Source organism: Nothobranchius furzeri, chromosome 5 (genome assembly GCF_043380555.1).
Source record: "Nothobranchius furzeri strain GRZ-AD chromosome 5, NfurGRZ-RIMD1, whole genome shotgun sequence".
NCBI lineage: Eukaryota > Metazoa > Chordata > Actinopteri > Cyprinodontiformes > Nothobranchiidae > Nothobranchius > Nothobranchius furzeri.
The window spans coordinates 49,467,437-49,494,579 of NC_091745.1; the positions used below are offsets into that span (position 1 = coordinate 49,467,437).

The 27,143-nt window shown below is 43.4% G+C and overlaps 1 protein-coding gene across 1 annotated transcript in view; it reads left to right on the plus strand.

Moving 5' to 3' along the window:
• The window catches only part of rnf19a (ring finger protein 19A, RBR E3 ubiquitin protein ligase), a 40,162-nt gene extending 13,614 nt beyond the window's left edge, over nt 1-26,548 (plus strand). Inside the window, exons 3-9 of the mRNA XM_070550854.1 lie at nt 4,554-4,698; nt 4,904-5,066; nt 7,441-7,555; nt 14,393-14,554; nt 15,373-15,586; nt 25,289-25,432; nt 25,535-26,548. Of these exons, the coding sequence (XP_070406955.1) occupies nt 4,554-4,698; nt 4,904-5,066; nt 7,441-7,555; nt 14,393-14,554; nt 15,373-15,586; nt 25,289-25,432; nt 25,535-26,273 (1,682 nt within the window). The 3' untranslated portion in view covers nt 26,274-26,548. The remainder of the gene's footprint in view (nt 1-4,553; nt 4,699-4,903; nt 5,067-7,440; nt 7,556-14,392; nt 14,555-15,372; nt 15,587-25,288; nt 25,433-25,534) is intronic.
• The last annotated feature ends 595 nt before the right edge of the window (nt 26,549-27,143 follow it).

Below are 27,143 nucleotides of genomic sequence, written 5' to 3' on the forward strand. Positions count from 1 at the left end.
CCCATGGACCAGTCCAGCAGATCACAGAATACCTCTCACAAAACTGTCTGCTTGACCCGTACCAATCTGGGTTCAAAAAGGGGCACTCCACTGAAACTGCTCTGTTAGCAGTGACTGAATCCTTAAAAGAAGCTAGAGCGACAGGCAAATCCTCAGTGCTTATCCTGCTCGACTTATCGGCTGCATTTGACACTGTCAACCATGGCTTGCTTTTGTCAATACTCTAGCATGGGCATCACAGAGAAAGCACACGCCTGGTTTGAATCGTAACTCACAGGACGATCATTCAGTGTACCTTGGCTTGGACAATCCTCTACCGTGCACCATCTTGCCACAGGAGTCCCCCAGGGCTCTGTACTAGGACCTCTTCTCTTTGCCATATACACCACCTCACTGGGTGAGATCATTCGATCTCATGGCTTCTCCTACCACTGCTATGCAGACGACACCCAGCTCTGTCTGTCATTTCCACCGGACGACCACACTGTCTCTGCACGAATATCAAACTGTCTCTCTGACATATCAAAATGGATGAAATCCCACCATCTCCAACTCAAATTCTCTAAAACTGAATTACTTGTCATCCCAGCAAAGCCATCCATACAGCACAATATCTCAATCCAAAATGACTTCCTATTTTTGGCTCCTTCAAAGGCAGTTCAAAATCTGGGTGTTGTGATTGATGAACACCTGACCTTTAAAGATCATGCTTCCTCTGTTGCTCGTTCATGCCGCTTTGCGCTGAATAACATACGAAAGATCAGACCATACCTAACACAACATGCCACCCAGCTCCTGGTGCAATCTACTCTCATCTCCCGCCTCGATTACTGCAATGCCCTTCTAACTGGTCTTCCAGCCTGTACTGTGAGACCTCTTCAAATGGTCCAGAACGCAGCGGCGCGTCTGGTCTTCAATCAGCCAAAAAGAGCACACGTCACCCCTCTGATCATTGAGCTCCACTGGCTACCGCTAGCAGCACGCATCAGATTCAAATTGATAACACTAGCATACAAAGTCCGAGATGGTACGGCTCCCATCTACCTGAATCCTCTTGCAAAGGCTTACGTCTCGGCCCGGCCGCTCCGGTCATCACAGGATTGTCGGCTAGCAGTGCCTATACCACACTCAGGACAATCCAGACTCTTCTCATGCATCGTTCCGCAAATGTGGAATGACCTTCCAAGCACTACCAGAACAGCGGCTTCCTTTTCAATTTTCAAGAAACTCCTGAAGACCCTGCTCTTCAGAGAGCATCTTCTAAACTAGCACCCTCCCTTCACCTGTCCCCCCCTCTACCGTCCACTCCTTTGTTCCCTCCTCTCCATGATTGATGTCAAGTTGTTGTATTGTTGTTGTTGTTAGCCTCAAGGGCAACATGCCGATTATCACTTGTAAGTCGCTTTGGACAAAAGTGTCTGCTAAATACATAAACATAAACATAGCCCTCGAGGACCAGAGTTGGTGACCCATGGTCTACAGAGTCAAAGGCTTTAATCAAGTCATCAAACACAGCCACACAATATTCCTTATTGTCAATGGCACACATGATGTCATTTAGCACTTTTAAGTGTTGCAGAAACACATCCATGGCCAGTTCTAAAGCCGGGCTGCACGGGGGTAATAATACTGCTGGATTCCAGATAGCGAGTTAGCTGTTTGTTGACTAACTTTTCAATGACTTTAGAGAGGCAAGGCAGGGTAGAGATAGGGCTATGACAGCTTAGGTCTGAATGATCTCCCTCTTTAAAAAGTGGAGAAACAGATGCAGATTTCTAGTCCTGCAGAAATGCACCAGTTTGTATGGACAGATTAAACAGATGGGTAATGGGTGCAGCAATAAAATGTGCTACTATTTTCAGAAAGAAAGGGTCATGAGTGTCCAGTCCAGCTGATTTATGAGGATCTAACCTGAGTAACTCGTCAAGTACCTCATTTACCTGAAACATCTGAACGGAGGAACAGGAAGTGGTTGTGGAGAGGGAATCGTTGCTTATAGCTGAGTCGAGGTCAGAGACCCCAGAGGCGGGTGAAGCTGTTGCAAAGGCATGACCGGACTTGATAAAATAAGTATTGAAGGAATTTACCATTTTAGTTTTATCTGAGACAACAATGCCCTCAGATTTGATTGCATTTGTTGAGTGTGAGGACTTGTTGGTGTTTTCCAGAGTCTTGACAGTCTGCCAGAACTTTAAGGGGTCAGAACTACTCATTAGATACTGGTTCTTATAATAATCAGATTTAGCTTTTCTGGTTGACCAGGTACATTTGTTCCTTGCAGATCTGAAGGATCGCCGCTCCCTGATATTCTTTGATGTCTTTGCTCTTTGCCAGCATTGATGTTTTAGACTAATCAGTTCTAAAAGTTCAGTGTTGATCCAGGGACTGAAACAATTTTTAACTCTGGCTGTTTTAAAAGGAGCGTGTCTGACTTAAATCGAGATAAAGGAGTTTTTGAAGTGTGACCAAGTGCCCTCGACAACAGGAATGAGGTTAATTCTGTACCATTGTTCTTTCACCAAGTCACGTAAAATGACCTGCTCATTGAGGTTTTTTAATATTTGTTTACTGATAATTAGGGCAGGTTGTTTAATGTTTGTACCGTTGTCGACACAAACAGTAACATAATGGCCGCTTTGGCTGAAAACTGCAGATGAGTATTTTGTTGGTCTGTTGGTGAGAATTATCGATTAATGCTCCATTATTGAAGAACTTATTGTTAAATCTTGTTGGAGGTTGCACAATCTGGGGAAGGTTTAAAGCATCCAGCTGAAGTTGCAGAGAAGTAGACGGCTTGAGCACGTCCCAGTTCAAATCACCTAAGAATTCAGAGGCGGTGTAAGGGGTAATGAGTTCCCTGAGGGCAGACAGGGCACCGGCAGGGGCAGATGGGCACCTGTAGCAGCCAGCAACAACCAAAGAGTAGTTTATTGAGAGGTTGATTTTCAGTAACAGCAGTTCAAACTGTTTGGGCAAGGATTTAGATTACATGACTGAACATTGCAAATTGTCCTTACAGTAAATAGCAATCCCCCACCCTTGGAGGGTCTATCCTGACAAAAGACATTATAACCAGGGATAGTTTAGGATCTTTATAGTCTGTGCTTTACTCATGACAGAAATAGCACGAGGCGATCAGTTAACAGTGTAAGGTAGCCTGTATGCTGCACAGGAACACAACTCAGCTAAAAAATGGTGATGGAGTTGGAAATTCTGCTCAGTTTTTTGGCTTTTTGTTAGACTCTGAACCAGGAAATGGCTGTGGGCAGTTGAAGCAGCAGGCAGAAAACTCCATTGAAACCAGTGACTCCGGCCCCTAGCCAATCAGCGGCCACAGTTGCAATGCTGATCTCATTTGGCCTTGCCAGGAACCTCATGGAGCAGGGACATAAAAATTGGGGTAAAGTACCGAACCACACCCTTGGAAATGGTGGTTAGGCAGAGCTTCACTAATCCAGTTCAAAAGGGTTAAATGAAGGCAACTGCACTTTCATTTATTGAAGACATTTTGCTTCTCATCCGAGGAGCTTTGTCAGTTCTGACTGGGAAATGAGAGCGTCAAGCTTCTTAGCTGTAGTTTCTGCGAATAAATTACAATAGACAGCTACAGCTGATAAGTTTGATGCTTGGCAGTGTGTAGTTTTGTGGCGCTAGGGGGCAGTGCATACATTTCAGGGTAGAACAAAAAATGGGATTTCAGGGTAGTTTTACACCATGCAGCCTTGACTGTCTCTAGTTTTAAACAACATTGTGGTAAATGTTGTTACCGGGAAGCAGAAAGCATGCAACCTCAGCGTGACTCCTCAGACTTTGACTTAACCTTATTTCCATCTAGAGAGAGAAAGAAAGAAAATAACCTTTTATGTAGCGCCTCTTAAGATAAAAATCACGAGGCGCTTCTTCACAAGAACAAAAAGTTTAAAACATAACAAAGATTTTTAAAACAAAGATTAAAAGATGATTAAATTGAGAGAAAACTGTGAATAAAAATGTGAAGACGGGGAAAGACGAAATGAATTGGAAAGAGGGAAATCAGGGTATCCTCAAAAATAATAGCAACAACATAATCACACCAACAAAACCATACACAACAGTTAGAAACAGACTAGTACACCCAAAGGACAAGCTATCAGCAGGACGTAAGTGTGGAGTCGTAAAGAAATCCCAGGTAAACTCTGCAGTAAAACATACATAGGAGCAACTTGACACCAACTCAACACAAGGACAACAGAACATAGAAAGTAGTGTGAGAAAGAAACAAACCGAAGACGCACAAGAGCAGCAAGACAAGAAGCAGAAAGCACAACAAAGAAATCAGCCGTAACAGATCCCCGCACAAGGTAAAGCCACATAATGGACTGGGACAACACACGGATCATAAACACCCAACAACAGGAATATAAAAGATGGATTAAGGAAGCCTTAGAAATAAGGAGACGTGGGCGTGGAACCATGAACAGAGACGAGGGGTCTACACATTAGATCATGCATGGGACTGTCAGTGGAGATGGCAGTGCAGGGGAGAATAATTTTGTGTGTTGTGTGTGTTTCAGCTGATGACATTAAACCATGCCCTCGCTGTGCTGCGTACATCATCAAGATGAATGATGGGAGTTGTAACCACATGACCTGTGCCGTCTGTGGCTGTGAGTTCTGCTGGCTCTGCATGAAGGAGATCTCGGATTTACACTACTTGAGGTATTTCATTGTGCATATTTAGAAAGTTTAAAGTTTTAATTTGTGCACATTTTCTGGGGAAAAGTAAGATAATTTCATTGTTTTCTATTTTGTGATTGTAACCAGCATGTGTCTGTGGATGTTTTTCTCTAGAGGAGAGGCTAATACTCGTGGCCTCTCCTGCAAGTTTAGTCTAAATGTCTGAGTGCATGCTTTTACCGCTCAGTCCGTCAGGCTGTACCTTCTGGGGTAAGAAGCCATGGAGCAGAAAGAAGAAGATTCTGTGGCAACTGGGAACACTAGTGGGAGCCCCTGTTGGAATTGCACTGATTGCTGGCATAGCGATACCTGCCATGATCATTGGAATCCCTGTATATGTGGGAAGGAAGGTGAGGCTCTAAGCAAATGTTTACCTAGAGGTCAAAAGTATAAAGCACATGGTTGTATTTCTGCTGCATGGTTAGTGTGTTTAATCTGGCTGTGTTAGAGCTGAGGGGGAGTCTTTCTGTTATATTTATTTTTATTTTTAAAGGATATTAATTCATAACTTGAGTTGCCAAATATCTTTCATTGTTTTATTTAAATCTGTGATACTGATGAATAATTAGAATTTTCCTTTGGAATAATATGAAAGGAATGATGCTGGACTCCAGACTAGGGTTGTCACGGTGTAAAAATGTAACCTCACGGTTATTGTGACCAAAATTATCACGGTTTTCGGTATTATCGCGGTATTTTTTTTAAACGTGTTATATTTTCAGACAACAAAATAAACCCTGTATGTCAGGAAATATTGTCCTCAGTTTGTGTCTAAATTTTGCCTAAAATGTGTTATTTTGTAATTATGTTTGTTTGATTACATTTTTCCCCTTTAGTCTTTAAAATACCAATATTTGCCCATAACTTCTTATTTTTTGTCTTTTTGATGCCATCATTTAAAAATATTAGATCAGATGATACTCAGTACTTAAGTAGCCTTCTAATCAGATACTTTTTTTACCCTTACTTGAGTAATAAACTCTATATCAGGAAAATATTGTCCTCAGTTTGTGTCCTTCCAGTGAGCTTTGCAGATGTGGGAAAATGTCATCAGGCAGTAATCATTGTTAAATTCATAATTATTCTCGGAGAGAGACCAACTCTTATCTGCCCCTGGGAGCCCCGTAATGCATAGCGTCATTTCAACATGGGGGTGTCCACGACACGGTTTACATGCAGGTAGCGGCGCTGCGGCTGCTTTATATAGCGACTCGTTGCATTCTCCCTCAACCCAAATCCTCGGATCACGCATTTTAGATAAAACGCTAACATTAGCTTGCCTTGCGTTGACTGTAGAGTTGTGGGTGATGGTCACGCAGATGTGTCATGAGATTTGAAGCGTTGCTGCCTTTCACAGACACTTTTTCTGCACGTGCTGCAAACAGGGTAGCCGTCTTCTATCAACTGTCCCTCGGCATTCTTCAAATATCCAAAAAATGCCCATACTTCCCACTTTGTCTTCTTTGAGGGATAAAAAATGTCCTGAGCGCTGCCGTCTCCTCCTTTGGCCATTATTTCAGCTTTAGCTTCAAGAAAGATTTGGTTGTAAACAACAAATTGCGCATGTGCCGCTGACAACTTTAGCAAATGATACGGTGGCTGGTAAGGGTCACCGTGCCTACACCGTAGCCACTGTAATCCACCGACATAATATATATTTTTAAAAACAAGACGGTTATTATTATTGTCCACTTTTTTTTACCGGGGTTTACCGCTACACCGGTTACCGTGACAACCCTACTCCAGACCACTGTTTCTTTTAATGCCCCATTTTATTAAGGTCTGATTCACTGAAAAACCCTGTTTTAATGATTATGTCTGATTCTAACGGGTCACTCTAGAGTGTTTCATTCGGGCTGAACATGAAAATAGTCTCCTACACCTTCCTCCTGCAGTAGCTTGTGATAGAAAACAGACAGTGAAACTCTAGGATTAGAAAAGCGTGACAGATCTACGTCACACTGTCACTAACATGGACTCACCCATCTGGACTCACGACAGGGATGGCTGTTGTTGGTTTAGAGTCCAGGAAACGGCAAAGAACGAGAAGATAACCGTTGGCATTAGCAACTCCACAACACAGCAGAACTCCTATGAATACCTGATCTACATTTCAATTAAAAAAAATCAAATATTTATTTTGGCGGGCATGACACTAGGTGTTTGTTTACATCTACCAGCCAATAGGGAGCACCATTGTGAGTTACTAAACAGTCCGCTTGGCACAGCAAGGCTGGCTCTTTGGCAAATCAAGCTCAAAATCTCAGGCGCAGCGCGTCCGCCTCCGGTGTGCCCTAGGCTTTAGAGATGAAGTCAGGATCTCCATCATCTGAGGGAAGTAAAGCCGTTGCTCCTCCTAATCAAAATGAGTCAGCTGAAGTGGTTCAGTGATGCGTGGAAAACTGTCTTCAGGCGCCCAGAGCTGTGCTGTGGCTTTGCATTAGATTTATGTATAATCCTACAACTATTTTGGGACGTAATCAGCTGATAATAATCAGAGCAAAGAAACATCTAAAACATGCAACCGTCCCCCCTGCCCCTGAACCAGTGTTGTGTGACTGAGTTTGGACCAGAAGAATATTTAAGTGTAGAAATGCGGTAGGAAAGGGACTTTACGCATCTCACCAGCTAGCAGATTGGATCTTTAAGTTTCTGTTTCTAAGGAGGAACTGATGGTCACCATGCCGTCATTGTGTCTCATGAGTCTACACTTTTCTTTGTCAGATTCATAACCGCTATGAAGGCAAAGATATTTCCAACCACAAGAGGAACCTGGTGATCGCTGGTGGAGTGTCCCTCTCTGTAATCGTGTCTCCAGTGGTGGCTGCAGTTACTGTAGGTCAGTCTGCTCTCAACCCCGCCGTCCTCTGTCCCCTGTCCTCCTCTCTTTGTGGTCCAAGTTCTTCTTAGGATTTCGGCATGCAGGAAAATCCTCAGACATTTTTAGTCCTTGTTCTTTTGTTTGTTTCTTTCTTTCTTTCATTCTTTCTGAAGAAAACAGACGGTGAAACTCTAGGATTAGAAAATCCTGACAGATCTACGTCACACTGTCACTAACATTCATGGACTCATTCATCTGGGTTTAAGACGGGGAAGGCTGTTTTTGGTTTAGTATCCAGGAAACAGCAGAGAACGTCTCAGCTAGTAGAAGCTAACTGTTAGCATTAGCAACTCCACCCCACAGCAGAACTCCCCCAGGCTTGTGTTATTGGTAGAGATAAAACATCAACGTTGCAGAGCAGACAGAGTCGGTGGTAGTCGTGCTGCTGTTAGCCAGTCAGAGGAGAGATGTCCAATTATCAGGAAGTAAAACTCCAGATCCTGCTGTCTGAAGCTGCTTTCTCCTTTGGATGAATTCTGTGTCCTCAAACAGGTGCAGCAGAGCTTTTTCCCCCAGAGTATGACTAACAAGGTGTTCATTCCTACTAGAGACCCCGGCAAATGTATCAAAAGTGTGAGTGAAGTTGATCTGTAATGTGTTAACCCTTATTTTATAAATGAAATTGGAACTACACCATACTCAGGACAATCCAGACTCTCCTCGTGTGTTGTTCCACAGATGTAGAACTGTCCCAGGTATTTAACCATTGGTGATTGACTGAGTCCTTCGCTGATCAGATTTTATGAACGATATTTTTTATGCCTATTAATGAGTCTCATGGCTAGGAGACTGCACACTTCCATGTCAAATTAGCGTCTTGTTTTGCAGCAGTGTTTCTATGTGCATATTTTTACACTTAATTTGAATGCTAAGAATCTTCTGACTACAATGATATATGGCAATCAAGGATTCAACCATAACTAGACAGAGTCTTTAGTCAAACCACTCGGAAATTCGAAATAATGTCTAAGTCCCTTTTGGAAACCTTTGGAGTTTCCCCCTTGGTTCAACACAATATGATACAAATGTGAAACGCCAGCCACTTGGATAAAAACACAGAGCCACTGAAAGATATGCTTATAAACACAGAGAAGTTGTATATGACATGGGCGGAAATGGGAACGAAAAAGATCCGGGGCTTAGCCCAGATGAGTGATTTTCTACCTTTTATTGAAACATTTCAACTTTCACATTTTGACCATCTTAAAGCAGCCAAAAAGCACTAGATAGCACTTATGAGCTGATGATATTATACCTTTATCGTTGGCTTCTATACAGTACTGTGAAAACAAATCCTCTCTAGGACTTTACATTAAGATGTGAGCCATGTTTATGCAGTAATCCTAATGATAATAATACATTTTATTTATAATGCGCTTTACATTACAGAAGTAATCTCAAAGTGCTACAGAGTATAGGGGACAGGTATAAGGTACACAGCTAGTTAAAAACAGTTCAAATTTCAGGATAATATCAAGTGTGGAAAATAAAAACAGTCCCCAGAAATGGATAAAACCCATCTAAAAAGTCATTACAGTAGATACAAACAATAAGTAAAAACAACACAATAAAGTAAAACACTCAAGAGGTCATTGTGCACTAGAAAGCCTTATTAAACAAAAAGGTCAAAGCTCCACAGATTGTGTGGCCCTTAGAAACTCTGGGAGAGAATTCCAAAATTGAGGGGCCACTACCTTGAAGGACCTGTCTCCCATAGTGGAGAGTTTAGTCAGTGGTTGGTGCAGGCGGTGTGAAGAGGTGGTAGATCGGAGGGTTCTTGTGGCAGTGTGTGGGATGAGAAGTTCGCTCAGATAGGCAGGAGCAGTTCCATGGATGCACTAGTGAGTAAGAAGGCCAATTTTGTACTGAACTCGATATTGAATGGGCAGCCAATGAAGTGATCTCAGATCTGGAGTGATATGATCATATTTGCGTCTCCTCATCAGGACCCGGGCAGCTGAGTTCTGGAGCTTTTGTATGCTCTTGCCAGGGGCCCCAACAAGGAGGGCATTGCAATAGTCCAACCTGGAGGAGATAAATGTGTGGACCAACTTCTCTGCATCTGGCTGGGAAAGAGAGGGACGGAGTTTAGCAATGTTTTTGAGGTGGAGAAAAGAGACCTTGCAGAGGTGGCGAATGTGGGTGTCAAATGTAATATTTGAATCTAGTCTGATACCAAGATTTGTTACAGTAGAGGAAAGGGGAACGTCATGACCGAAAATGGAAATACTGCTAAGGGAGAGAGACTGTGTTTGATGTGGAGTGCCGATAATGATAGCTTCAGTTTTATTACTGTTTAGTTGAAGAAAATTTGCGGCCATCCATGCCCTCATCTCCTCCAGGCAGACCTGAAGTACAGATGGAAGAGTTTTAGGTGTAGTGGAGTCCATTTTCATGTATAACTGAGTGTCGTCTGCATAACAGTGAAACAATATTTTGTATTTATGGAAAATTTGTCCAAGTGGAAGCATGTAGATGGAGAAAAGGGTTGGCCCAAGAACCGACCCCTGTGGTACTCCACAATTTACAGTGTGGGGGGATGACTGACATTGTCCTAAAGCTACAAATTCCGTTCTGCCCGTAAGGTACTCCTGGAACCAATGTAGTGTGGTTCCCGAAAGGCCAACCACAGTCTGGAGTCGATTTAGGAAGATGGTATGGTCCACAGTGTCAAACGCCGCTGACAGATCCAGTAGGAGGAGAAGAGATGGTGAGCCCTGATCCGCAGTTAGAAGTAAATCATTCATAACACGGACCAGGGCAGTTTCTGTGCTGTGGGCTGAACGGAAACCGGACTGGAATTTTTCATACAGATTATGAGTAATGAGATGATTGTGGAGTTGGTGTGCTACAGTTTTTTCCATTATTTTAGCTAAGAACGGTATGTTAGAAATGGGTCTGTAATGGGACAAGATAGCAGCGTTTAGAGAGGGCTTTTTCAGACAGGGACGAATTATTGCAGTTTTGAGGGCTGAGGGAACCTGACCTGAATGTAATGACTGGTTTATAATTGTAGTGATTAATGGACTGACGACTATAATATTTGATTTTAAAAGTTGTGTCGGGAGAGGGTCAAGGGGGCAGGTTGAGGTATTCATGCTTTTTATTGTTTTCTCCACTTCTGTCTGGGTGGCTGCTGAGAAATCAGAAAAGGTATTTAATGTATGTGGAAGGGTGGTGTCAAACGGATACCGAAATGTACGACTGATGGAGTATCGGATTGATGCCACCTTGTTGGTAAAAAAGTCCATGAACCTATTGCATTTATCAATGCTAGTGTCAGTATGTGGATTTGTAGGAGGGTTTAGCAGTGAATTTATGGTGTAGAATAGCTGCTTTGAATTTCCAGCACTGTTTACGAATTTCTGTGAAAAATATTTTGACCTGGCGGCAATGAGTGCTCTAGAGTATGTTCTTTGATGGTCCCGGTAGGCCAGTTTATGAACAAGCAACCCCTTGGAGGTAAACAGACGCTCCAGGGCACGGCCATTTGTTTTCATTTATCGTAGTTCTATTGTATACCATGGGGCTGACCTGGAGACTGTAACTGACCTTGTTTTTATTGGTGCATGTGATTTAAGAATATTGTGGAGGTTTAGGTTTAGGTTGTAACTGTGAACAGATTTGTTTACTGACGTGTGATGTTTTACCGATAGAATATTCTGAATGTCCTTATGGGGTCTATAGCTTTTAAATTTCTGAAAAGGATCTGACGTTTTGGCTCTACTGTATGTGTCTTTTAGTGGCAGTTCCATGGAGACAACACTATGGTCAGACACACCCAAATCATAAACCTGTAAGTTTGTAATGGCGGGAGTATCTGTAATGACCAAATCTAGGGTATGACCTTTTGTGTGTGTAGGAACTGTGACATGTTGAGTAAGATGTAAGCAATCTAGTACATCCAGAAACTCAACTGCAGAACGGTTTGTGGGACAATCTACATGCAGATTAAAATCACCCATAATAAGTGTATAATGTGACATTGCACAGAGTGATGTAAGAAAATCTTGCATTTCAGAGATGAATCCAGGTAATCCTCACATTTATTCATATGTTTCCATTAAAGAAAAGACAAATGTCTTTATATGGCGATTTGCCATAAAGGTCATTATCGCCGTTTTGTATGTGCTTTGCGATGGGCCTATCGCACGTCCTGTTATCGCGATGATGATAATTTTTCGTTATATTGTGCAGCCCTACTAGACCATATGACATTGCAAAGTATTTTAATTAATTTTTCATAAAAAAGGTTAATTTAAGATCATATATACAAATATTGACAGTGACCCATGTAAATTAGTTGATATAATCAATTTCCCTCTAGGATTAATAAAGTATTTTTGAATTTGAATTTGAATTGAATTTGATAAGATAATGTGGAGGAAAAACGTAGGGTTACGTTATGTAAACCCCGGTTCTTTGATAACAGAGTGAGGTGTTTCACTATGGGAGAATCGCCCTGGCATGACAAACTACGGGAAGCTCCAATGACATCCCGTCTGTCCCTGACAGACCGGTTGCGCCGTGCCCAGGCTCCGCCCACCCAGTATATACACGGCCAACCAACTCCTACTCATTCGGACGATTTCTTACAGTTAATGCAAGAAGGGAATTGTTGGTGAAACACCTCACTCTGTTATCAAAGAACCGGGGTTTACATAACGTAACCCTACGTTCTTTTTCTAACTTCGTTCGGTGTTTCACTAAGGGAGATATGGCCCACTCCCGGATTGCATGTCCATCCCGAAGCGAGCTGCAGCAAAATTCTCCTTAACCACTAAGCAGATGCTGTGCATCCTGCCTCCAGCACTGAATGTGCCAGTGAAGGTTGAGACACATCCAACCTGTAAAACCGCACAAAAGTTAGCGGCATGGCCCAGCTAACTGCTGCACAAATATCCTGGACTGACACCCCACGAAACAGGGCCCAAGATGTGGCCATGCTCCTTGTAGAACGAGACCTCACCCCCAGAGGGGGTTCAGCACCCATACACCTATATGAAAGGCTTATTGCTTCTACAGTCCAGTGTGCCAGTCTCTGGTGAGACACAGGTTTGCCTTTATGGGCCGTGGCCCAAGAAACAAACAACTGGTCTGATTTTTTTGAGACCAGCAGTCCTGTCCATATAAGCCCTTAAAGCTCGAACAGGGCAGAGACAATTAAGCTTCTGCTCTTCTGCTGAGGAAAAATGAAGTGGGTGAAAAGCCAGCAGCTCCAGAGGGGAGCAGCTATAAGACGACTCCATTACTTTAGGCACAAAAGCTGGATTGGGCCGCAGACACACCTTAGTGTAGCCAGGGGCCCACAGTAAACAAGAGGGACTGACTGACCATGCCTGAAGGTCACTCACTCTTTTTGCTGTAGTTAAAGCTAAGAGCAGTGCAGTTTTTAAAGAGAGAAATTTCAGTCCAGCCCCATCTACAGGTTCAAAAGGATGATGACAGAGGGCCTCCAGAACAAGTAAGAGGTCCCCCAGTGGTACCAGTGGCCAAAAGACTGGTAGCTTACGGCAAGCACCCTTCATGAAGCAACTCACTAGTGGGTGTTGCCCCACTGGTTTGTCACCAAACCCCACATGGCATGCAGAAATTGCAGCCAGATAAAACTTAATAGTGGAGAAAGCTTTATCCTTGTCCATCAGACTCTGCAAAAAACAGTACATCCACCACTGAACACTGAAATGGAATAACATGTTTTTCTTCGCACCACACCTCAAAAACCCTCCATTTAAAGCTGTAAAGAGAGAGACTTGGGGGGGGGGGGGGGGGGGGGGGGGGGGGCTAGCATTTTGAATGGTGTCATTTTGATGCTTGGGGACAGGCCTGCCATGCTCAGATTCCACCTCTCACGGGCCAGGCCCACAGAGACAAGCGGCCTGGGTGAGGGTGATAAATCTCTCCCCTGGCTTGGGACAGGAGATCCCTGCAGACAGGCTGGGGCCAGGGTTTGTCCCAAAGCATCTGGATTATTTCTGCCACCCACGGCTTGGATGGCCACAATGGAGCCACCAAGATCAAAGACAGGCCCTGTTCTCTTACTCTTATTAAAATAAAGGAAATCAGACTGAGAGGAGGAAACGCGTACAGCAGCACTCTTGGCCACTGGTGAGCCAATGCGTCGATTCCTAGAGGCGCGTCCACGTCTGTCAGGGAGAAGAGTGGGCAGTGGGCGCTTTCCAATGAGGCGAAGAGATCTACGTTAGCCTGACTGAATCTCTGCCACATTTGGTGCACCACCTGGGGGTGGAGTTTCCATTCTCCGTACAGAAGATTTCCTCTGGACAGAAGGTCTGCCCCTCTGTTCAAGCTGTCCGCCACGTGTTGCACGGGCTGAGAGGAGTCTGGAGCTGCACCACACAATAATTTCCTTGGCTAGTGAGTGCAGCTGTAGGGAGTGTGTCCCACCCTGACGGTTGATATAAGCTACCACTGTGGTGTTATCTGTCTTCACTAAGACATGACGGTCCCTTAAGTAGGGCAGGAAGTGCTTTAAAGCTAGAAACACTGCTAGGAGTTCCAGCACATTTATGGAGTATAACTTCAGTGTGAACCTAATGCGTAAACAACCTAAACAGGGCCCATGTTGTAGTTTACCCAAAACATCCCTGTAGGCAAAAAGAATAAACAATAACTTCCTCTCTAACAGAGAAATACTAAACTAATCTGAATAAGGGTCAGTTCACCCCTTCTTTTTTCACTCTGGAAATTTGCCAGTGTCACCATTTTGGTTGGTTGTTGAAGGGAAGCTGGACAAAGTCAAATGTGTAATCTGTCTTCATGCTGTTTTTTCAGGCATCGGCGTTCCCATCATGCTGGCGTATGTCTACGGCGTGGTGCCCATCTCTCTGTGTCGTAGCGGAGGCTGTGGGGTCTCAGCTGGGAATGGAAAAGGAGTGCGAATAGAGTTTGATGATGAGAATGACATGAATGTTGGCAGCGGGACGGCTGCCACCGGTACGTTTTACTGTCCTGATTCCGCTACATGCTGTAACGAACCGATTAGGTTTATCAGGGTTAATGGATAGATATAACTGAGTATCGTCAGCATAACAGAGGAAGTTTATCCCATGCTGTCTAATGATTTTACCAATTGGGAGCATATATATAGTAAAAAGATATGGTCCAAGCACTGAACCCTGTGTTACTCCACAAGTAACCTTGGAGTATGAAGATCTGTTATCATTTGGGGCAGCAGTAGCTCAGGTGGTAGAGCGGGTTGCCTCATGATCGGAGGGTCATGGGTTTGATTCCAGCTCCCGCCAGGGGTATCCTGCTGTTGTGTCCTTGGGCAAGACACTTCACCCAACTTGCCTGTGTTAGAAGTGGTCAGAGGGGCCGACGGCGCCAAATGGCAGCCTCGCCTCTGCCAGACCTCCCCATGGCGGCTGTGGCTACAACTAGCTTACCATCACTAGCAGTGTGTGAATGTGAGAGTGTGTGAAAAGCATCTTTGGGTGTCTAGAAAAGCGCTATATAAGTTCAATGCATTATTATTATGTACGTTTACAAAATTATATCTGTCAGACAGGTAGGATTTAAACCAGCCTAACGCTGCTCCTTTGAGCCCTACAACATGGCGAAGCCTTTCTAAAAGAACATTGTGATCAACTGTGTCAAAGGCTGCACCGAGATCTAACAAGACTAGAACAGACACAAGATTCTTACCCGAGGCCATGAGGATATCATTTGTAACTTCACTAATGCAGTTTCAGTGCGGTATTTTCAGTACTTTATGGTATTCTCATGTTAGTTTCTTTTTTCCACCGTTAAAGACATGACATCAGTAGCAGATACCAGAAACAACCCTAGCCTCTGTGAGGGCAGCGTCGAGGGGATGACGGGCAGCTTCAGTGCCAGCGGCAGCCACGTGGACCGTTTGGGGACCACCAGGGATAACCTGAGTGAGACGGCCTCCACCATGGCCCTGGCTGGAGCCAGCATCACTGGCAGCCTCTCTGGCAGCGTCATGGTCAATTACCTGAACAGGTGCTAACATTCAAATAATAAAGCCTCTTTGGAGCTCACAGTCTTCTCCATTCATTTAGGATCACTAATTTGACAATGCCACATGCTCACGTGGCATTGGCCTGTAAGTAATGTGCTCTGAGCACACCCGTCCCAAGGAACTTGTAATTACTAGTTCATGTCAGCAAGGGGCAGAGTCGTGCAACACAGTGTGCATAAAACAACTAAACAAACCAAAACAACTAACAAAAGCCATAATCCGTGTAAAGAAAATTGAAAATGAACACAAAAAGTGATTCACATAACCTAAGAGTAACTGGAGAAATTGTAGTAAAAGAGCTGTAGCAAAAACTAGGGATGCACCGATCAGGTTTTTGCTGCCGATACCGATATCAAAGAATGCTGATCACCGATATCGATCACGTGGATTGGCCAGAAATTTTCTACAACATTATAATGAGTGCTACAAACTAGGGCTGCAGCTATCGAACATTTTTGTAATCGAGTACTCTATCGAATACTCTATCGATTAATCGAGTACTCTAATAAATTACCCTTTTGCGTTTGTAAACCATTATATCAAACAGCATGTTATAAAATATGAAAGACCTCTTAAAATGAGCAATTGCCAGTTATTCAAGTTTTATTCAAAATTAGTTTTCAAAACTTCAGCACTTCAACTTTACTTTACAGTAAACAAATGCGAGCGACTGCGGCCCAAACAGCACCAGAACCGCTCACGGCGCATGCGAAAACATGGCTCGCCAGCTGTTTCCCTATTAACACACATCCGTTTTAATTTCTACACTTTTTTTTCCTCACACTAACAAGGATGGTTGAGAAAGCATGTTTGCCGTGGTTATGTCAAATTATACTGATCACACATTTGTTTACTTTCTTTTGTTTTCCTCATAAATATCTGTGTCCTTCTGCAGCAATCCTGAGGGACAACGGACATCAATAACAACACAGTAAAAAGTCCGACGTGTTGTAAAAACTGCTATTTTTAGCACATTTTAAGACTGACGTGTTGCTACCAGACGCACAGTGTGAGCTGAAACTGAGTGCTACAAACGAAAAAGTCGCACAGTGTCTGCAGAATATATAGAACACATATATACAGGCTAAAATGCATTATCTTGTAGAGGCTCCGAGTTCGCTTGCAGAAGAGACATTTACATGTGGATGTTTCCTGGTCAGGTGCTGCAGCATCAAGGATGTGGCGTTATGGTAGGCTAAATCCATTTTACAGTATTTACACCGGAGTACGTTTTCCGCCTTAAGACGTGAAAAATGGTCCCACGCCTTTGACATTTTCTGTCTTTTTCGCACTCCACCGGGGTCCACGTTGTCCGCCATGGCTTAAGAGAAAGTTAAGGTTTTTTTTTTTTTTTTTTTGAGAAAGTTAAGTTACATTCGCCACTCGCGTGTGCATTCAGTGCAGTATGTATGTGCGTCACTTATTTAGGTCCGGGTGAAACATGACCCCGGGTGATTGCAAAGCCATGAATTAATTAAACATGAATTAAACAAAGCCTCGAGGCAGAGAATTTGACTTGAGGATTTTTTGGACTTGAATTATTCGAGGTACTCGAGGAATCGTTTCAGCCCTACTACAAACTACACAATCTGGGAATAAAGGAAATGTAACCTAATCTAAAATGGTCTGTATTAGGGTTGTCACTGTGTGAAAATTTAACCTCACGGTTATTGTGACCAAAATTACGACGTCATAGTAAAAACTGTATTTATGGCTTACTTTTATGCATTTAAACTTCAGCCGCCATTGATAGTTGTTAAAAGTTGTTAAACCTGTGCATATGAAACAAAAAACGCCTTTTGTTTATCGATTTATTGTGAAAAACGGAAGTTGTGCTTGCTCCTTTTCCTGTTAGGCGGTTCTGATTTCTGTCCATTTACTGCGGAGGTGCTCCGGCGTCCGGCGAAAATAGGATCGATTCTATTTTTGCCGGACGCTGGAACAGAGGGCGGTGCACGGCCGCAGTAGTGGAATAGCTCTGATTGACTACAACGGGACCGATTTTGCTCCGGCGTTCGTGTCGGAGCGGAGCGGAGGTAGTAGAATTTGGGGGTAACCCCCAAATTCCACTACCTCCGCCCTTTGTTCCGGCGTCCGGCAAAAATAGAATCGATCCTATTTTCGCCGGACGCCGGAGCACCTCCGCAGTCAATGGACAGAAATCACCACCGCCCAACAGGAAAAGGAGCAAGCACAACTTCCGTTTTTCACAATAAATCGATAAACAAAAGGCGTTTTTTGTTTCATATGCACAGGTTTAACAACTTTTAACAACTATCAATGGCGGTTGAACTTTAAATGCACAAAAATAAGCCATAAATACAGTTTCCACTATCAAAGTAGTCACACTTTGTTGATCCAAACACTGCTGATCTCTACACAAATGATGGGCAGATTAAACAGTTCATGCCGATGCTTCTCCCACACAACGGGTGTTTGGATCTAACTTCCGCGTTTATTGCTCGGACTGTATGCAAGATCTTGAAAATCCCGCGCATGCTTGTTTGCCCACCTCAGGTCTCTGCACCGGAGCGGAGCCGTTGTAGAGCGGGTACCAGTAAAATTGAGTTCGGAAGCGAGCGGCTGCGGAAGGCGGGGGCGGACCGCAGCGGAGCGGAGGTAGTGGAATTTGGGGGTAAGGGTTCAGATGAAAACACCCGACCTCTCAGGCTGCTCACACATCGATCTTAGCCTGGTGGGGGGAGGAGAACCTGGCCTAATAAGCACTGGAGGAAACCCTGTCAAGATCGTCAACACTCATTTATCTTAATGCTGTTGAAACATGTAAACCAAAAAGCATTATATCCACTGCTACCTTTCTAATTTTAAACTCAGTAACTTATGCTGTAACTTCACCCTGCCCTGCCTGCTCCTCCTTGCTGCCCGCCGGCTGTGATCACAAGCGACAACATAGTAGTTCCCGCTGCTTCTTCGGGCAACAGCGCAAAAAAAAAACACTTGGGATCTTGTTGGCGTGGCGGTGGGATTTCAACTGTGGCAGGCCGCCATGGCTACGCCTATGTAAGGGAAACCCTGAAGATAGAGTGGCTAACACAAGGTAGAGATTTACATAACAAAGCCCATGGTAACTTAAAAATGAAATCAAATCAAAGATACTTTTTTAATCCCAGAGGGAAATTAGAGTTTCAATACACACAATTCAGAGATCAGACATACATGGGCAATACACATGACAAGAATTGGTGACTGTGGTCATTCGCAACCATGAGTCGCGCTACGTTAATAGAGATGAGGGGTTTACATGAGGGTTGGTTCAGGTGGAGGGGGAAAAAGGCACTTCAGAGTTACCCTCCACCAGTAGGGCAGCTTTGCTCTGCAAAAAAACACCTCAGACAGAGATGCAACAGACTTCAGAAAACACAAGTGTCCACTAGGTGGGGTGGTGGGTTGGGACTATCCCTACTTCAGTTCCCGTGGCCACAATAGAAGCAGCTCGTGTCACCTCAGTGTGGATAGGGGGAGGAGCATTGAGGGTTGAAGGGTTGCAGTGACCCTGGAACGTTTCAGCGGCCTTCCCACAGTCCCGCCCAGGCTGGGATAGGAGACAGAATTGAGTTGCCATAGCGACAGCACATTCCACATATCTTCTGAGGGAGGAGTTTTCGTTGGAGCCTTGCAGGCTCAAGGGCACCAGATTCCGATTAGAAATAGTTTTGGGGCCAGACGGAGATAATTTCCTCTCTGTCTTACAGTTCTCTCAAAATCCCAATAATGGACATTAAACTATCCCAATCCGTGCTGATTCGTCCACTCTCTCCTTGATGGCATCCATCTTTTGTGCCAATAATGAATCTCGGCCAAGGTCCCAAGCTTACGATTCATCTCGGCAATTATACCATACCATATTTATTTATAAAGCATCATTTCAAAATAGCATGGCAGCTAACCAAAGTGCTGTACATAAAAACGCCAAATGCTTGAACAAGAAACACAATAAGAACAGGCAAAATACATAAGAACAAAGCATAAATAGTTGGAGATAAAAATTCCTACTAAAAACAATAAAATAGAACAGTTAACAGCACTATAAAAAATAAAATAATGCGATGAATGATAAAAACATTTGAAATGGCACAAATAAAACGAAATAAGCTACCAGATGGTGCGAGGTGCCAAAAGTGTGCAACTGAATCATAAAAACGGAATTAAAAACTCAAATTCGTTGCTAGATTTTCATGAAAAGTTTCACGGAGGGATGGCAATACTAAAGAAGTGCATTTTCAGGGCTAACTTGAAACTGCTAACAGAGGGAGACAGACGCACACGGAGGGGCAGAGAGTTCCAGAGTTTTGGGGCTGCACAAGAGAAGGCACGCTCCCCCCGTGATTTGTACCGAACCTTTGGAACAACAAGCAGCAGATGATCTGCTGACCGAAGGGCACGGGTGGGAACATACGGGGTCAGCAGGTCCGTCAGATAGGATGGGTATGGGCAGTACAAAGCCTTATAAACATATAACAAGACCTTGAAGTTAATCCTAAATTTGACTGGGAGCCAATGTAAATCTGCGAGGATGGGTGTGATGTGTATGCGTCTGTCGGTGTTGGTTAAAAATCTGTCCACGGCATTTTGAACCTTCTGCAGTTTGCTTAGGGCTGAAGCATTAATCCCAATCAGGACAGAATTTGCTTAATCCAGACGTGAAGTTATGAAAGCATGAATGACTGACTCAAGATCTGGGCGTTTGAGGACTGACTTAAGACGAGTGATGCGGCGGAGTTGGAAAAAGCAGGACTTGACAGTAGCGTTGACTTGTGAAGACATTGAAAGGTCAGAGTCCAGTTTCACACCTAGGCTAGTGGCACATGATTTGAGATTGAGTAGGAGAGTTGAGACATCTAAAGTACCATTCATGTTAGTGGGGCTAAAAAGTATGGCATCTGATTTCATTTAACCGTAGGCAGTTTTGAGAAAGCCATGATCTGACCTGGGAGAGGCATTCTGTGTGCGTGCGGGAGTTTGCATCTGCTTGGGATGGGATTGAGGGTGGGAGGAGGGAGAAACAAAGGGGATCTGTTATGTGAATCTGTGTGGGAGGGGTGGGAAACCGACTGCTGTCTGGTTGTTTTTAATATTGTAAAGCGCTTTGAGCTGCATTTGCATGAAAAGCGCTTCATAAATAAATTTTGATTCATTATAGAAAATGAGTGCTGTTGGTTGATTTGAAGGTAGATCTGGCAATCATCTGCTGGCAATCATCTGCATAAAAGTGGTGGTTAACCCCGAGACTTGCTAAAATCTTATCAAGTGGTAGCATGTAAATTGAAAAGAGGAGAGGACCTAGGATGGAGCCCTGCGGTACTCCCCATGGAAGTGGGATATTGGGAGAAGAGCAGTCTCCAACATGAACACTAAAACAAAATTATGTGAGTCTGTGAATTCACAGCACGGTGCAATCCATCTCTGAGCTCCGGGATCCGGCCAATATTCCTCGACAGCTCGTTATTTTTCTGGTAAGCCACGTAGCCTCCAATGCCGATCAGCAGGAAACCAGACACCAACACCACGAATATCCACACATCTTCAGAGTCCTCCACAGACAGCTGGTCTGTCCCGGAGGGGCATCTGGGAGCCCCTTCTCTCGTTCTCATCGTTGAAAAAATTTTATCAACCGTGTTGAGTGACCAACTGACGAGATCCATTTTAGTGAATTTCAGTTTCCAGTTTCCAGAAAAATGCAGAAGCAGCCGTGCACCCAGCACACACAGACAGACAAAGGCCTTGAGGATAAGATAGGGAGGAGAGGAGAAGAAAAGCATCTGCACCCTCCAAGAGCCGGAAGCTAATCCATCTAGCTACAATAAAAAGTGTTTTTGAAGATATTGGGTAATCTCTAATGATATTGATATAATGATTGTATTTAAGAATCTACTCGAGGGAGCGAACCAAGTCATTCATAGATGATGGTTTAAAAGGGCATAATCAGTACTCATGAAAGTCTAGGACATCACACATTATCCCTTATGTCCTAATGATAAGGTAAGTCAGAATTAAAAAAAACATTTATCATCACTTCTAAATTTGACATTTCAATACTGGCCACTTAATCTTCTATCAGAGGTCACACTTTGCTTAATATTATCTTGTTTCTTCTTACAATGAAGTTTTTTTTAATTGGTATTTAACAGACGCACAAGCGTCAGATAGTTAACAGGTTGTCAAGGGGAATCAGCTAATCAACTTACTCGGAGAAGTATCAGGTCACACTGTGTGTGTGGATAGGTCAGCGCAGCTAGCAGACACCAGCCGTCTCCCTCTGTCTTGGGTTCAGATAAGGAAACAGTGAGGTTCGGCATGGCACTGAGAATCGGCCTTATCCCACTCAGTCACATTAAAAGAAAAAAAAAACAATTGAATTTACTAGGAAGCAGCCAAATCACTCAGTAAGCTAAATGACATTCCCCAGCTAAATCCTATTTATAAATAAATTTAGGTGTGTAACAAAGCTTTTTTAACTTTATCATGTTTTATGAAATCCAAGTTATGAGATGTAGGTAATTTCATACCGTCTGCCCCTAAAAAAAAGGAAATATTGAGTCATTGACTAAATTTACACAATTCAAATTTAAATACATTTATTTGATGTGTTCAGCAATAAAGATGTTCATTAAGTTATTTACAATCTACCAACATTTAAATGTTTCAGTCTGAAACTGCATAATTTATTTCTCCCAATTCTAAAGTGAGCAAGGTCGGCCGAGCAGGCTGTTGTCAGCAGTATCCTACTCTTATCTCTACTGGCTCTGAAAGCATGAGCCGGTGTCGATGTTTACATTCCAAAGAGGACAGAAAACCTCAAATCAACTGTCCAACTGCTTCACACTTAGTTTCAAGTGTGCAAACTCCGTTTTTCATTTAAAGCATTTACTTTTTTTATTTTATAATTTCATCCAGCAGTTATTTCTCAAAACCTTTCTGATTTCTGCTTCAGCCTCTTGGCTGATACTGTCTTACTTGAGACCAAGGTCTGTTATGTTTTTCTGATACGATCTTGCTGTTTAACCCAGACACAGGGGAACGTGAAATTCTGTGTCAAAACATTTAAAAGTTCCCAAGCTGGGAATACATGAAGAATTAAACCAATTTAAACTATTTAAATGTGAATTCCCTACAGCAGCTTTAATCTGCTGTCTCATTTAATTTTACTTCCAGACTGTTTCTCCCCTTGTTCTGATCACAAAGCCCGCTAATCGGAGATCTGAACAAGTTCCTACATTGGACAGACACCAGAAAGATTAAATTGATGACAAATGATATTTTTAGAGTGTTCAAAATGCAGTTTTTGGGTTCAGCAGGTACTGTCCACCAGTTTATGTTCACCCAGGTGCGATTGTCATCCGCTGAACTCCCTTGTCTTGGTTTTAAGCGTCAGAAGCAAAGATAAAAAGAAAATAAACAACAAAATGAGATAAAATGCAATTTGACAATAGTCATTGTCAAATAATGTCATAGTTTTGTTGGTCTGGAATTACTGTTAAATCACACAGTCAATTGCCCAGCCCAAGGGTTGCAACTAAAAACCTACATACTTAGCTATTATTTGGGCTCCCTTTCTACTACCATGTACTGAAACACTCAATTTCTCGAACCGGGGGTTTTTACTAAAACCCTTCACTTAAATCCACTAAAGTGACACAGTTTATAGTTCAAATTATATTAATCACCAGAATACCAGGAACTAAATATGTGGTTAGTGCTTAACCTTTTGATGCATGAATTATGAAATCTTCAACCATGATTATTTAACAATGTCTTTCATTTATCTTTAGGTGTGAATGAAACAAATTTCAACAATATTGTTTGTAACATTTAATAATTAGCAAATAATTTTACTACATGTCCACCTCTGTGGACAGCGTGCATTCTGAACATGGAATATGTTGACTGGACTTACTGAAGTCCACACAGAGGGTCTCAAATGCATTAAAGTACTCAACAGCTGTGCTTAATAGCAAAAACAAATAAGTAAGTGACAATTTTGAGAACCTGTTCAAATTATATTTTTCATCTTTATTTCCTAGTTATAACCATCAGGCTGCAATTAACATTGGTGGCTTAGGCTCAGAGAACAGCTGCAGTTGTTTTGATTTTTTTAGGCAGGACTTGCCTCCTCTCTGTTTCATATTTTCAACCCTTTTTTCTTCACCGCTCTGTGCTTCCTCGTAAGTATAATACATTTGTGACACGTCAGCGGTTATCAAAATCACATTTTCCATCCACCCTCTGATAATTTTCAGTTCCCTTCCACATTTCCTGGATTTACATTTCCATCAATGTACAATATTTACTCAAAAGTTATTTTGTGAGTTCTTATTTCCCCATATAGACACCACACCGTCTCTTCTTCGGCATGAGGTCAGATTTAGGCTCACGAATCTGTCCTCCAACTGTATCTCTAACACAGCGGGACTCACTTATCAGCCAACTAGTTTAAAAGTCTGACCACCAACTTGAAACTTGTGCAAGTGATTTGCCATATCCTTTCTACACGAATAAGCAAGTCCAAACACTCATTTATCCAAACAACAATTAAGCAGACAACATCTAAGACAACAAACAACAACACAGATAACTACAGAGTTGCGTTTCTATTCAAGGCAAAAACGCTCAAAAACCCAAGCCAATACAGCATCTCCAGAATCTGTTTATCTTTCTGTCTGCTCTCACCAAAACAGCATTCCAGAAATCTGCTTACTTCCGTTTATATTTTCCGGTTAAAACGTTCAAAAACCAATTTTAACCCCGGTCACCTAGGATTTTTCTCGGTACCACTAAAAAAAGCAACAAACTTGACTCGTCGAATCTCTCCACTCAGGGCTTGAGTAGTTCGTGGATCTGCATCCCACCAACGCCGTCAAGATCCTCACACCAACCCCCATCGAAAGCACAGCGCCGGAGATGATTTAGGTTGTCGACAGTTTACCGGCGTCAGCTCCTGGCGCCGCGAGGAGATGGGACCCCGGCTTTCGAAGGACCAAATAATGTCATGGATTTTATCAATATGTTTATCAATAACCCATTTCCTATAGTGAAGAGAGAAGGAGACAGTGAACAACAAGTCAAACAGTTATAACTGTGGCAAGATGCACAAGGCAAATGCACCGAACATCCGGTCACAGAGTTTATTTAAAGAGAGGGGAGTGAGAGGGAGAGAGAGATTGTGTGTGTGTGTGTGTGTGTGTGGGTGGGTGGGTGGGGGGGGGGGGGGGGGTCAAGAATGTGTGTGTGTGGAGGCATGGGTGTGTCTGAATGAGTGAGCATGATCAAAGAGGCATAGACCAATACATTTACATTCAGTTGATTGAGTCAATGATCAAGAATTAATAACCATAAATTTTTCCATAACATATATGTATACATATAATACATATATGTATGCATTTAGATGTATTATTTGTATACATATACATATGTATTATATGTATACATATAATGCGTATACACATAATACATCTAAATGTGTACATATTATACATATACATATGTATACATATATGTAAACGTATACATATGTATTATATGTATTTGGGCCAGTTTGTCAGCGCTTTGTCTTTCATAAATTTACTCTTTGATCCACATCTGGTTGCTTTAGCTAACTGTAGGCTGTGCTGTTCCCTCCTTCCATCCTCGCCGTCTAAGATCTTCTGATGTTTTGTTATCAGGCTGGAGGTGCAGGCTGATGTGCAGAAGGAGCGCTGCAGTCTGAGCGGTGAGTCTGCCACCGTCAGCCTGGGTGCAATCAGCGATAACGCCAGCACCAAAGCAATGGCTGGGTCCATTCTTAATGCTTACATACCTGTGGACAGGTGAGCATCGTGTTTGTTAGGGTGATGACTAAATCTTATACACGCACATGTGGTGGTAGAAGTCATCTGACCTACTTCATGTTTATTCTCTCCATCTTCCAGAGAAGGAAACAATATGGAAGTCCAGGTGGACATTGAATCTAAACCCACGAAAAGGCGTCACCATAGTGGTAGCAGTAGCATGGAAGACAGCCATGTTGGTCACTGCGGCTGGCCGTACCCCTCCAATGGCTGCACGTCTTCAGGAAGCAAAGGGACCTCTAAGTGGGCCAAAGAGGCATCATGCTGCTCCTCCTCCACCTGCTCAGGGGGCAAAAAGAGTAAAGGCAAGGTGCGTAAGAATGGAGGTGGCGGTGGGAGCACGAAGATCAACGAGACTCGAGAGGACATGGATGCTCAGCTCCTAGAGCAGCGCAGCACCAACTCCTCCGAGTTTGACTCTCCATCTCTGAGCGGCAGCCTGCCATCTGTTGCTGACTTCCACTGTAGCCACTTCTCAGAGTTCAGCTGCTCTGATCTGGAAAGCATGAAGACTTCCTGTAGCCACGGCTCTAGTGGAGGTGATTACCACCTCTGCTTTGCCACAGTCAGCCCCCTACCAGAGGTGGAGAACGACCGCCTGGAGATGTGTCCTGCTGCTTCATTGCAGGGACACGGAGCCCTGATTCCTCCTCAGTCTCCCACCTCCACCACCTCATCTCTGGGTAATGGCGCTGAGCTGTCCTCTCTTTGCTTCATCACAGAGGAGCGTGTGAACCTGCCGTGTCCCTCTGAGCTGCTACAGGAAAGCAACAACAACCAGCAGCAGGCCCACAGCTCCTGGATACAGACGGACATTTAATACCTTAAGTGCTGTACAGACTTACTTTGCATCTAACATTGTTTCTTTAAACTAACAGTTGCTGCTGCTAAAGCAGATCTCTGACGTTGGGACGTGCGTCCTAAAAGCAGCTCTGGTTTGTGCTTCATGGAGGCTTGGTGCTTCTAGAGCAGCTGTGAGAGAACCATTGTGGTTCGTGTTTGTGTCCACTCGGCACTCCCTCATGCACCATGTCTAACAGAATGCAGCCTGCTGATTGGCCGCTGTAGGTTGAAATAAAACCACTGTGCCAGTTTTGCAAGTATTTTATTTCCCCTTTATTCTGAGATCAGGCCTCTGGAAGGCCACAGATGAAGCTGAGCGTTATTGTAAATAACCAGTGGGTGGGTCCAGATTGATGGTTTCACCTCAGAGCTTTGATACCTTCATGAACTCGTGGTGCCTTCAAGAAGCTGTTAGTGTTTCATCTCCACTGTTAATCACGCTGAAGGCTGGCCCACTCACCTGCATAACAGGTAGATGGAGTAAATAAAGACATTCTACCAAAGACGGCACTCAGGCTCTTGATGCATCTTGACGGTATTTTGAGCCTTTTTCTACACCATCAGATGAATGAAGACAGGATCCTGCTGACTGGTTTTGTATTTGCTTCACAGAAGCTCTGCACCGCAGCCTGAGGCGCCTGCACTGTTATCGGATTTTCTTTACATTCACCTTTTGCGTGGAGCTTGTGGTTTTTTAAGTGAGTTCTGTTTGTTTTCTGCTCTGAGGCCAGTGAGCCGCTCGGTCCGACCTGCTTCACCGGTGGGTCAGGCCTCGCTGCATCAGCACCTTGGGTCTAACTGGAACACTAACAGGTAACTTTTGTTCGGATCAGCATAGTAATTGTAT